Here is a 13,706-nt window from a genome sequence, read left to right as displayed (position 1 = left end):
TGAGTCACTTTTTGTCCCTTAGGCTCAGGTGCCAACTGTAAAAAGGAAAAGTTCTGGACTGAAAGTTCCTCCTTGGTGTCCTCTTTCTGGGTTTCCATGCAGGACCACGTGAGGAGGAGGCCTTCCTGCTTGGAATGCAAGACTCACTTATGACTGTCCATTTATGTTAGTGAATAACGTATTTGACCTAGTTAGTGTCTCCCCAACATTTCTCCACCTAGGCTTTTATATGTAATCCGTGGCTCACCTTGTAATTCATGATCCGAGGTTGAGGGTTTTTACCTGGGGAAGCTCTGGAGGGAAGAGGAGGTAACTTGTTACCAACTGTCTTTCTCCTTGGCAAGGGAGATGAGAAAGTAGAAATGCAATGAACACCAGGAAGTCTGAGCTAATGATAGCTACTATTTATGGAGAGATTCGTATTAGTTAGATAGGGCTATTAAGCGCTTTATATATTTTATCTCAGAGCTAATTCTTGCAACAACCGCATCAAATATGAATTGTTTCCTTATTTTAAAGAATCCCGTTCACCAGGATGTGAAATGTGGTTGGCAGACTTGAAAAAGCTGCCAGCTGCTCCACTCCCCCCTGGAGCCACGTTAGACCAGTCCTGGGGAAAGGGCAAGGTATTCCACTAGGTACTTGCTTTGTTTTCCTCAGTCCTTCAGAGATCCAGCAACTTAGAACTCTGCCCTCCACTAAAAGACAGGTCACTTACTTACCTGTCGAAGTCATCTGCTCTAGATTCTCACAATGATCCCAGGGAACCATAGGACATATTGTATTAAGCCCCTCTAATGCATTCACTGAAATACACATCACGTGGTCCATTATGGCAACCTAGTTTACATGAGGACTTGGAAATGACATGTGTGTTTGTAAGAGTTTTGGCCTTTCAAGAGAGAAGTGGAGTGGGCTGGTAAAGTACTGGAAAGGATTCCAAAAGCCAGGTGGAGGAAATTGGGTCTGAGTGCCAGGCAACAGGGAGACAGTGAACACTGCTGAGCGATGTGAGCCGAGGGAGACTCAGAGAGACTTTCTAACTTCAGTATAAAGAGCAGATTGAGGGTGAACACTGTGGACACCTGGGGACAGATGGAGCATGTGATAGTCTGCAGTCATCCTCATGTGGGCTCCTGTCCTGCTGGGAGATGGCTGCGGGAAGACAGACACAGGGACTGGTGAGATCATTGGATGTGGCACTGTGTAAATATAGAGGGGGAGGTGGGCATGAGGTGGAGGTGACCTTGGGGCTTCTGGTGGGAGGGCCTGAGAGAACAAGGTGCTGCTATGAGACCCAGTGCAGGAGGGGATCTGTCTGGTCACCTCTGCTGGGAGGAGCAACAGATTCCACAGCTTAGTCTACCAGCTGCAGCTGGGACCCCTGTCCCAGTGCTGGCCATGGGCTGGAGGAAGAAAGGCAGATCCCTGAATCTCACACTGTGTTGAAGAACCCATAGAGCTTCCTGGTCTCTGATGACCAGAGAAGGTGGAACTGAAACACTACCAATAACTTGGAGGTTTTACAATGCTTGTACTAGTCCCAGGGAGGGACTCATAGTGGATTTGGGAAAGCTTTGCATTGGCCATGGGTCTTGGCGCCATTTTCTAAGGCCCTGGAGTGGCTCACCCTTGTGTCCTGAGGTGTGGTGGTTCCTTCCTTTTCTTCTAGATAGCCTGGGTGTGGCCTGGGCTCACCAGGTGTGTTCTTTGGGCAAGATGCTAAACCTGTGTGAGGTCAATTAGCTGCCTCAAAGGGATAAGGAAGAATGAAGTGCGGAGGTGGTGGGGAAGTGCTTACAGTACAGCGCACAGTAGACCTTGGGCCCTCGTGGTCATCTGTGGGTGTTGGGATGACAATGAAAATGGTGACCATCAGGTACACAGATGTCCTCGTTTCCTTCAGGCCACCAGACTGCATTGCAGCCTTCTGGGGCTATTCTGATGCTTTGCTATTTCCATTCCTCTGGTACAGTAGGCGAGCGCCATCTTGCCTCCTGTTTCCCATGAAGTTGTTCTTCCTGGGTCCCCTTCTATTTTTTAAAATTTATTTTTATTTAAAAAATTTATTTTTGTAGTTGTAGATGGACAGCGAGCCTTATTTTATTTGTTCATTTTTATGCAGTGCTAAGGATTGAACCCAGTGCCTCACACGTGCTAGGCACGTGCTCTGCCACTGAGCTCCAGCTCCAGCTCCCTGGGTCCCCTGTTCTTACCTGAGCAGCCCTTGTGTCTTCTCTAGCTCTAGCCAGAAACCATACTGAGGGTTCTCTAAGCAGGTTTTCACCTCGTATTAATCTTCATATTTCACTATGAGAGAAATTTGGGGTATACTTTATTTATATATATAAAGATGGAAGCATATGGAAGAAGGAAAATTCAGGACAATAAGAGATAATTCAAAGTAATTTTAAAAGCAGAGAAAATCTTGAGAATTTTTTTCCCTCAGCTCATAAATGTGCTCTTTAATCACATGGAGTTGAGGGTGGAGCCACCTTCCATTGTCTTCTCCTAAGTCCCGAGTTGCCTAGGTACGTGTTGTCTCAGAGTTGCTTATCACAATCTTTTTTTAAAAAATATTTTTATTAGTTATAGATGAACACAATACCTTTATTTTATTTGGTTATTTTTTTATGTGGTGCTGAGAATTGAACCCAGTGCCTCACATAGGCTGGGCAAGCGCTCTACCACTGAGCCACAACCCCAGCCCTTAACACTGTCTTTGTTTCAGAGAATTATATAAAAGAAATCCTGAGAGACTGAAATAGAGAGAGGGAGGAGGAAGGAAAAAAAGGGGATGCATTCCATCAACATAGAAGAAAGATCAGTGGAGTAGGTGAAGGAGATTGAGGGGGAGGGAGAAGAAATGGGATACGGGAAGAAAAGTGGAATGAATCTGACCTAACTTTCCTATGTACACATATATCACAGTGAATATATCACAGTGAATCTCACCATCCTGTATATCCACAAGACACTAATTAAGAAAAATAAACTATAAGTAAATAGCAGAAAGATCAGTAGAATAGAGGGAAGGGAACTGGGGGAGAGAAGAGAGGGACTGGATTAAAACAAATTATATCCCATGCTTTTATAATTATGTCAAAATGAATCCTAATGTTATGTATAAATAAAAATAACCAATAAAGAAAAAAATCCTAACCTGCTGCTGATAAGAGTTTGCCAGTGATGGGCAAATTTGGAACAAAAATAATGAAGTAGTGAATGACCAGATGTTATATCTGAACTGTGGTTTGATAGTGAGCTATATTCTGAGCTACTTCCAGCCGTCCACTTAGCTCTCAGGTGACAAAATTTAAAATATGTTTAAAAATTCATGAATGTGGGGTGGGCCAAAACCATAGAGTCTGATAGAATTCAGAGATGTCCTTATGACTGTATATCCTTTGTTATAGGAGTCTGAGATCCATCTTTTCTAAATGGAAATCATGGCAAGTACAAATAACGTGACTGAGTTAATCATCACTGGCCTTTTCCAGGACCCAGAGGTGCAGAGAGTGTGCTTTGTGTTGTTTCTCCCCGTGTACCTGGCCACTGTGGTGGGCAATGGCCTCATTGTTGTGATGGTCAGTGTCAGTAAGAGTCTGCGCTCCCCCATGTACTTCTTCCTTGGCTACCTGTCCCTGGTGGAGATCTGTTACTCCTCTACTGTGGTCCCTAAATTCATCATGGACTTACTTGCCAAGGTCAAAACCATCTCCCTGAAGGGCTGTCTGGCCCAGATCTTCTTCTTTCACTTCTTTGTGGTCACTGAGATCCTTTTGCTTATGGTGATGGCTTATGACCGCTACGTGGCCATCTGCAAGCCTCTTCATTACATGAACATTATGAGTCGTCAACTGTGTCACATGCTGGTGGCTGGTTCCTGGCTGGGGGGCTTCATTCACTCCATAATTCAGGTTCTCAACACCATTAATCTGCCCTTCTGTGGCCCCAATGTGATTGACCACTATTTCTGTGACCTCCGTCCCTTATTCAAGCTAGCCTGCAAGGACACCTTTGTAGAGGGGATCATTGTGTTGGCCAACAGTGGATTAATCTCCATCTTCTCCGTCACCATCTTGGTGTCGTCCTATGCCATCATCCTGTTCAACCTGAGGAAACGCTCTGCAGAGGGGAGGCGCAAAGCCCTGTCCACCTGCGCCTCTCACATCACGGTGGTCATCTTGTTTTTTGGACCTGCCATCTTCATCTACATGCGGCCCTCTTCCACCTTCACTGGGGACAAATTAGTGGCTGTGGTCTACACGGTCATCACCCCCATGCTGAACCCCATCATCTACACACTCCGAAACGCAGAGGTGAAAAATGCCATGAGGAAGCTATGGGCCAGAAGGGAGAACCCAGGGATGGAAACATGATAGAAAGATGTACGTCTGATTATTGGGTGTTTGAAATAATTTTCAGTGGGATATTTTAGTATGGCAGCAACAAATAAAGGACTTTGTGTTACTTCTTCTGTGGTTCTCCTTGGTAACCACGACACCCTGGTGTAATATTTGAGGGATAGAGGTGAGGAATTCTCCCTGAATCTTATCGGCTGCATGATATCCAATAGTATGAAGGTTTGGGGAATTGGAAGGCTCAAACCAAGTGCAAATGCAAAATGACGGATTTTGACACGTTTTATAAGTTAAAACCACTTCCTTGCTTTTCTTTCTGCTTCCCTCTGTAGTAATCTTACATATTTATGGGGCACAGTGTGATATTTCAATACATGTATGAAATGTGTAATGATCACATCAGGAAAATTAGCATATCTATCACCTGATGATTTATCATGTCTTTGTACTGGGAATATTAAATATCCTCTCCACTATCTAGTATAAAGTATTCATTAATTATTTTCACCCATGGTGATCCCCCCTGTGCTATCCTAATGTTCTATCTACTTGTATCCCTGTACAGAGGAACATTTTGCAAATGTTTTGTAGATTGAAAGCATTTCACTTTCCTTCCCCGTAATATCGTCCCTTCCTTTTTCCTCCCTCCCTTCCTTCTTTCCTTTTCCCTTCTTTGTTCAGCGTTGCTCATGATACTGGCTTGTATTTTAATAAGAAAGGAAACCAAGCAGAGGAATTATCAGGGAATTTGAAGACAAGAACAGCAATCTGTTTTTCTCTTACAATGTGAAGAAGAGTTTCTTTGAACTTTCTATTCTTCTGCCTGGTCCTTGGCAGGTAGTACCATAGACTGTGTGATCATAGTCATCAGAAAAGTCCCTGAAGCATTTTTAATTCTTTTGACATGTTGGCACAAAGGTAGAATTGGGCCCTTTCACAATTTCCAACATTGTGGAGTGGCCCCTGTTGACTTGGGAATTACACACAGTTGTGGGGAGTTTGCACTCACTCCATCCACTTCCTTGAGGATCAGTTGAAATCATACAGGCAGTTGCCAAGCAGAGTGTTGGAGCATCCTGGGTGTGTTATAGGTCTTGAAGATTTCCCTCTTTCTCCTGAAGGTACTAATTCAGTATGCAGGTGAGTAGATGGAAGTGCTCCAGGAAATTTTCCGCATTTCCCTCGAGTGGTCCCCATTGATCATGTCTGTGGATGCCCACCATTAACCCCAGAGAAAATGCTACTGCTTCTGCCTGGAATACATTGCCTTCCTTTTCTAAATGCAACATTCCTGCACGATTATAAAACCTAGGTTAAAATTTCCCCACTTATAAGGCCTTGTCTGACCTCCATCTTTCTTGGGTAGAATTGCGGTTGTTTCCAAGGCCATTTTACATTTATATGTCATCATTACCCCATCACTTTGACTGTGATTACTGTCTATGTGTTTCTCTCTCATGAGACTGTAAACTGTCAAGGGTAGCACTATGTGCTGTTCCTCTTCTTGGCAGCTCTATGAATCTCGCATATAGTTAGTTGATGCTTCAAAAGTACTTGTTGAATAAGCAAACTTTGAGGCTCATGTCCAAACCTTGCAAAGTCAACTCTCACGAATTCTTCAGGAACACCATCATGGTGGGGCAGCATTTCTCTCTTGTTAAAATTGTAAGAGCTCAGGCTTCAAAATTTTATTAGGTGGTTCCAATTGCCTGTCAATCACAACCCAAGATCCTGATAGTCACTTAACTTTTATGATCGACTATTGTTGCTCAGTAGCAATAAAAAATCTCCAGAAGATTATTCTGAATATTATATGACATACATGTTATGGTTTATATATGAGGTATCACCCAAAAGCTCATGTATGAGATAATGCAAGAAGTTTTGGAGGTAAAATGATTATATAATGAGAGTTGTAACCTAACGAATGAATTAATCCAGGGATGTGGATTAGCTGGATGGTAACGGTAGATAGGTAGGGTATGGCTGGAAGAGGTAGGTCATCGGGGACACGACTTTCAGGTTTATATATTGTTCCTGGTGAGTGAAGCTCTCTTTCTGCTTCTTGTTGCCATGCCCTGAGCTGCTTTCCTCTGCCATGCTCTTCCACCATGATGTGCTGTCTCAGCTTGGACCCAGAGCTCTGGAGTCAGCTGACTATGAACTGAGACCTCTGAAACCATGAGACAAAATAAATTTTTCCTTCTCTAATTGTTCTTTTCAGGTAGTTAGGTCACAGCAATAAAAAAGCTGATTAAAATAATACATATAATGCTTTTAGAAAAGGACATGGTACAATGGAGTAGAAAAAGGGGAATGAACGGAAGGGAGCCCGGATGGGATAGGGAAAGACAGTGGAATGAATCGGACCTCACATTCCTATGTGCCTATGTGAGTATACCACAGTGAGTCTCACCATCATGTACATCCATAAGACACTGATTAAAAACAAACAAACAAACAATAAATAAATAAATAGCAGAAAGAGCAGTAGAACAGAAGGAAGGGAACAGGGAGAGGGAAGAGGGGAGGGAAAGGGCAAGACCTGGGAAGTGAATTAGAACAAATTATATTCCATGCTTGTATAATTATGTCAAAATGAATTCTATTGTCATGTGTAACTAAAAAGAATAGTAAAAAAACACGGTACAGAGAACTTGGTGCTCAATAAATATTAGCTATCAGTATGATCAATATTAATGCGGGTCTTTAGTTTTGTCTCTTATTGCTTCTCTGTCCACCCACTGGTCTTTCTGTTCTGTAGTGCTATTCAGAATAGACCTTGGTTCCACCTTGAAAGCTTTCAAGCACTTCTTGGCAGTTCATTCCTTTGTTTTGGGTAAACATTTGTTTCCTTTCTGTTACTTAACTGACTTTGAGTGCCTTACATAGTATGTGATTCAAAACAGGAATTTAATGTTTTAAAAAGTAGATGTTTACTGTAATGTAACCTCTCTTCTATGTCTTATGCTTTTAAATTCTGATAATTCATATTTCAAAACATTTGGTCCCAAACTAAGCAGAATAAAAGTAGTCTCTGTTCTCTTCTTTGGTTCCCTGCCTGCATGAAAGCAGGCTAAGACTTTAGGATGCAGGCCGTGATGATAGTTCCTTACTCATGTGCAGATTTGGTTTCCCCGGTGAGAAAGACAGATGGAACCTTCTTTTGAGAAGTGTCTACTCAAGGCCCATTTTTGATTGGGTTGCTTGTTTTTTCTTGTTAAATTTTTTGATTTCTTCCTCTATTCTGGGTATTAATCCTGTCAGGTGAATATTCTAGCAAAGATTTTTTTTTTCCCATTGTGTTGGGTTTCTCTATACTTTGTTCATTGTTTTCTTTGCTGTGCAGAAGCTTCTTCACTTGATGGTATCCATTGGTCAATTCTTGTTTTGTTTCTTGAGAAATTGGAATCATATCCAGGAAATCATTGTTTGTGCCAATATCTTTTTTTTAATTTTTAAATTTGTTTTAATTAGTTATATATGACAGTAGAATGAATTTATGCACTTTGATATATAATACATAGGCAGGATATAATTTCCAATTTTTCTGAGTGTACCTGTTGTGGAATCATATTGTTGTGGAATCATATATATATATATATATATATATATATATATATATATATATATACACACACACACACACATATACATAAAGTAATGATGTCTGTTTCATTCTACTGTCCTTCCTATCCCCACATCCCCTCCTGTCCCCACCTCCCCTCATTTCCCTCTACCTAATCTAAGGTAATCTAAGGTAACTCTGTCTCCCTGCTGAGATACAGAGTTGGGGGGTAGATTTTCCCAACCTATTCTGAGAAAAGCTTTTCTCTGGGTCTCAGGCTGTGCATCTCATGGACAGAGTGAGTGTTAGGGGCCATTTACCCCCTGATTCATTCCACTGTGGTGCTTGCCAGGTGATAAGTGACAGGGATTTGTGGAATTCCTCTCTCTGTGTTGGAATGAGCTAGTGTGGAATATGGAATTCGCCAGGCAGATTCATTTAGAATCTTTTTGAGCTGTGCACTCCAAGGATGGGGCAGAACCTGGTGCTGCAGCTTATTAACAATCTTTGTTTAGGAACACAGAGCTCCCTAAGTAAAGATTCTCTCCGGAGCTTTCTAGGCTGTGAAAAGTGAGGCAGGGCAAATGTAGGCACCTGTGTTCTCACTGAGAGGATATTCCCTTCCTCCTGCCATGATGCTGTACAGTTGGTGCTGGTCACTCTCTTTCACCCACTATTCCATTATCCAAAAGATCTAGGTCTCTCTAGGTCTCTTCCTCTGTTGTATCCCATACTCCGCCACATCACCCACTTCAACAAGCAGCTGCACACCTGTTAGTATGATTCTATTTTGTGGCGAAGCAGGCAAGTGCTGGGTGCTTCTAATCTGCTATTTGGAATCTCTCCATACTATATCTTCTTAATCTTCTCATCCATTGATGGACAACTCAATTGATTCTTTATCATGGATATTGCAGACATGCTATAATAAGCATCGGGAGCAAATAATATAAAGATTTCATTTGCTTTGGATGTATATCAAGTAGAGAGATTGCTGGATCATATGGTGTTTTACTTTTTTTTTTTTTTTAGTTTTTTTTCTCCATACTGTTTTCCAAAGTGGATGTGCTAACTTGCATTTTGTTGCATATGGATTTCCAGTTTTCCCAGCACCATTTGTTGAATAGGCTCTTTTCTCCAATGTATGTTTTTGGCGTCTTTGTCTGATAAAAGATAATTGTAATTTTGTGGGTTAGTGTCTGTGTTCTTTATTCTGTACCTTTGGTCTACGAGTCTATTTTGGTGCCAATACCATGCTGTTTTTGTTACTATTGCTCTGTACTATAGTTTAAGGTCTGGTATAGTGATGCCACCTGCTTCACTCTGCTTGCTAAGGATTGCTTTAGATATTTTAGGTCTCTTATTTTTCCAGATGAATTTCATGACTGCCTTTTCTATTTCTATGAGGAATGCCAATGGAATTTTGATTGGAATTGCATTAAATCTGCATAGTGCTTTTGGTAGTAAGATCATTTTGATAATATTAATTCTGCTTATCCAAGAACAAGGTAGGTCTTTCCATCTTCTAAGGTCTTCTTTGATTTCTTTCTTTAGGGTTCTGTACCTAAAGATATGGGTCTGTAGTTTTCATTGTATAGGTCTTTCACCTCTTTCATTAAGTTGATTTCCCAGTATTTTATTTTTTTTGAGACTATTGTAAATGGGGTAGTTTTCCTTATTTCCCTTTCAGATGATGTCTTCTATTTCATCACTTGATATTGGTCTGTTTAAATTGTGTATATTATCCTGATTCAATTTGGGCAAATAATATGACTTAAGAAGTTTGTTGATGGCTTCAGTATTTTCTATTTTATTGGAGTACAAGTTTTCAAAATAATTTCTAATTATCTTCTGTATTTCTGTAGTATCTGTTGTGATATTACCTTTTTATCACGTATGTTAGTAATTTGAGTTTTCCCCTCTTCTTCTCTTTGTTAGCATAGCTAAGGGTTTGTCAATTTTATTTATTTTTTTCAAAGAAACAGATTTTTATTTTGTCAATTTTTTTCAATAGGTTTCTTTCTTTCTTTCTTTTTTTTTTCCAATTTCATTGATTTCAGGTCTGATTTTAATTATTTCCCCTCTTCTACTGCTTTTGGTGTTAATTTGTTCTTTTTTCTAGGGCTTTGAGGTGTACTGTTAAATCACTTATTTGTTGACTTTTTCTTCTTTTAAGGAATGAACTCCATGCAATGAACTTTCCTCCTAGATACTGCCGTCATAGTGTCCTAGAGATTTCTATATGTTGTATCATTATTCTCATTTACCTCTAAGAAATTTTATATCTCCTCCTTGATGTCTTTTGCAACCCCTTGTTTATTCAGTAGCATATTTTTTAGTCTCCAGGTGTTGGAGTAAATTTTATCTCTTATTTTGTCATTGAGTTCTAATTTCACTCCATTATGATCTGGTAAAATGCAGGGTAGTATCTCTACTTTTTTGTATTTGCGAAGAGTTGCTTTGTGGCATATTATATGGTCTGTTTTAGAGAAGGATCCATGTGCTGCTGAGAAGAAAGTGCATTCACTTGTTGAAGGATGAAATATTCTATACTTGTCAGTTAAGTCAAAATTATTGATTGTATTATTGAGAATAAAGAATAAAATTTTTTGTACGTGTAGCTTTTATATTTTAAACTTTGTGAATATATTACTTTTGCACAAAATTAAATAAAAATGAAAGTAATTTTTCAATGAAAATATATAATGCACTAATGGTGTAAATTAATTAAAATTCAAACAGAATGGAATAAATAGAAAAATGAATAGTTTTACTGTATAGAAATGTAAAATTTTAAACATTGAGAATATTTTACTGGGATTTTTGTATTGCAGTGCTGGGAATCAGTTGAATAATATAAAAATAAGAGTAAAAGCCAATTAAAAAGAAAACAACTATCCTCACAAAAAATCAGAGAAATGCAAATTAAGCAACAATGTGTCTATAATTTGAAAAACATTTAAAATATTTTATTGTAAAATAATTTAACTTTTAAAAACTTGTGAAATTACAAAGAATAATTTGTTATTCCTTAGTACAATTCTCAACTATTAGTATTTTTACACATTTTGTTTATCATTCTCTCAATAAGTAGATACACATGTAGAAAAAAGACGGATATATTTTTTTTTCACATACAATGCAAATAAGACGATGTAGACCAAACGATACAAACCTGCAGTTATGTACCATGAGTAAGTCTAGGTTCTACTTAAAGCATGAAAACTATAGTTAAGAAGATTTATGTGCTAAGAACTTAGATGTTAAGTATTCTTACTACAGAAAAAGCTAACTATGGAAGGTCATGGGCATATTACTTTGTTTTACAGTATTAATAATTTCACTGTGTATGTGTATAGCTAAGCAGTGTATTGTACAGAGTAGATATATACAATAAAATAATATTTTTCTATAATGTTTGAAAGTTTCTAATATGGTAATTCTTTATCTTCAGAAACCCTCATGAATGATTTCTAAATCCAAGGACATTGCTTGGGATAAACATAGTGTAATTTTCAAAATCAACAGATTAGCATCCACACAATTAGATTATCTAAGGAGTTTTGTCTACTCATGGCCTTTACCTAATACAGGATGTGATCGAGGATCTCATGTTGTATTCTGTTGTCTCCAGCATTTCAAGATCCTTCAATCTTTCTTTGTCTTCCCATTTTTGAAGCATGAAGGACAGTCATTTGGCAGAATGTTCTTAGTTTGGGTTTCCCCGATGAGTTTTCATATTTGACTAAGGATGGACAGTTTGGGGAGAAATACCACAGTACTGATGTTGTGTGCCTCCTCAGTGCACCAGGACTGGAAGAACAGTACATTAATTCATCTCCTTTCTGGTGGTGTTAACTTCGGGCAATTGTGTAAGGGGGGCCTATAAAGTTGCATCATCCCAACTGTATTGTTAGGGGATACTTTGAGATGATAGGAAATCTTATTCCTCAACAAGCTAATAATTAATAACTGTTTGATTCTGTTGAGAGTCCTTCCACAAGGCATGTGATTCATTTTAACACTGTGCATCAAAAGTGCTTCAAGCTCTTTAAGAGAGTAAACTCATCCCAAGAAATGTGTCCACAAATCAGAAGTCAGTTAAAGATTTCTATTCAAGGATACTTAAAAGAGTGTTACTTGCATCAATAAACATTGGAACCAGCTGAAAATGGCTAGGTATAGACAGTACATGCATAAGAGGAAATAATTTACAAGTGATTAAAAGTACATTTTTTGAAGATGGACACAGAGATTGGGTAATTCTAGAATTTACCCTCTTCCACAAATTGTGTTCCTTAAGTTGGAACTCAGTATCATTCCAAAGCCAAGGACCAGTACCAAGACTCAGCCTCTATGTCCCACCGAGTTTCATTGTCCTGGTCCACAGCCTCTTCATGGCCTTCTTCACCTCAGCATTTCTCAGGGAGTAGATGACAGGGTTGAGGAGTGGGGTCACCACTGTGTAGAACACGGCTACCATCTTGTCTGCAGGCAGAGTGGTCGAAGGCCTCATGTAAATGAAGACACAGGGCACAAAGAACAACATGACCACGGTGATGTGGGACCCACAGGTGGAGAGGGCTTTGCGCCTCCCCTCAGAGCTCTGAGTCCTCAGATGAAGCAGGATGACCACATAGGACACCAAGAGGACCACAAAGCTGATCACAGTCAAGGTCCCCCCATTAGCAACAATCAGCAGACCAATGAGGAGGGTGTCTGAGCAGGCCAGTTGGAGCAAGGGGAGCACATCACAGAAATAGTGGTCAATCACATTGGGCCCACAGAAGGGCAGCTGGAAGACGAGAAGGATCTGGGAAAGGGAATGCACAAAGCCCCCCACCCATGCCATTCCCACCAGGACCATGCACACCTGCTGATTCATGATGGTGGTGTAGTTGAGGGGCTTGCAGATGGCCACATATCGGTCATAGGCCATCACTGTGAGCAGGAAAATCTCAGCACCCCCAAAGAAGTGCATGAAGAAAAGCTGTGTCATGCAGCCCCACCAAGGTATGGTTTTCCTCTCAGCCAGCAGATCTGAGAGGAGTTTGGGGGCTGTAGTAGAGGAGTAGCAGATCTCCACGAAGGACAGGTAGCTGAGGAAGAAGTACATGGGGGATCCCAGACTTCTGCTGGTCAGGACAGTGAGCACTATGAGGGAATTCCCCAGGACAATCGCCACGTACAAGAGCAGAAAAATCACAAAGCAAACCCTCTGCACCTCCCAGATGGGAGACAGTCCCAGGAGAATGAATTCAGTCACATTATGTGTATTGGCCATGGGGTCACCAGCAAGAGTCAGCAGTTTAGGTGGTGACTTGAAATGATAGAAAACAAAAGACTTCTTCATGAACTAGGTGAGTTACATAGAGACATTTGCCAATCGAAGATGCTTGTGAGCTAGGTTTTGAAAGACGTGGAGGAGTTAGTGATGTGTAGATGGGAAGAGCTTTCCAAGAATGGGGACAACAGTCTGGGGTTGTAGCTCTTTTGGGGAGCGCTTGTCTTGCATGTGTAAAGCACTATGTTCAATCCTCAGCACCACATTAAAATCAATAAATAAAATGAAGACATTGTCCCTCTACAGCTGAAAAATATTTTTTAAAAAAGAGGACTGGTGTTGTAGCTCATTGGTAGAGCACTCACGTAGGACAGGTGAGGCAGTGGATTCAATCCTCATCACCACATAAAAATAAGTAAATAAAATAAAGGTATTGTGTCCATCTACAACTAAAATATTTTTTAAAAAAGAATGCAGACAGGAACTCTAG

The 13,706-nt window shown here is 40.2% G+C and overlaps 2 protein-coding genes across 2 annotated transcripts; one reads left to right on the top strand and one right to left on the bottom strand.

The window, feature by feature from the left end:
* The first annotated feature begins 3,442 nt into the window (after positions 1 to 3,442).
* Or4b1 (olfactory receptor family 4 subfamily B member 1) lies at positions 3,443 to 4,382 on the top strand. The gene has a single exon (XM_005330080.3). The coding sequence runs from the start codon at positions 3,450 to 3,452 to the stop codon at positions 4,380 to 4,382; it is 933 nt and encodes a 310-aa protein (XP_005330137.2). The 5' UTR covers positions 3,443 to 3,449.
* A 7,760-nt stretch (positions 4,383 to 12,142) lies between these two features.
* Positions 12,143 to 13,440, bottom strand: LOC144376762 (olfactory receptor 4X2-like). The gene has a single exon (XM_078045046.1). It carries the CDS (start codon positions 13,283 to 13,285, stop codon positions 12,287 to 12,289), a length of 999 nt encoding a protein of 332 aa, XP_077901172.1. The 5' UTR covers positions 13,286 to 13,440; the 3' UTR covers positions 12,143 to 12,286.
* Positions 13,441 to 13,706: the final 266 nt, after the last annotated feature.

Source organism: Ictidomys tridecemlineatus, chromosome 4 (genome assembly GCF_052094955.1).
Source record: "Ictidomys tridecemlineatus isolate mIctTri1 chromosome 4, mIctTri1.hap1, whole genome shotgun sequence".
Lineage (NCBI taxonomy): Eukaryota > Metazoa > Chordata > Mammalia > Rodentia > Sciuridae > Ictidomys > Ictidomys tridecemlineatus.
Note: the sequence above shows the minus strand (reverse complement) of the source record. Positions and strands in the feature narration are given on the sequence as shown.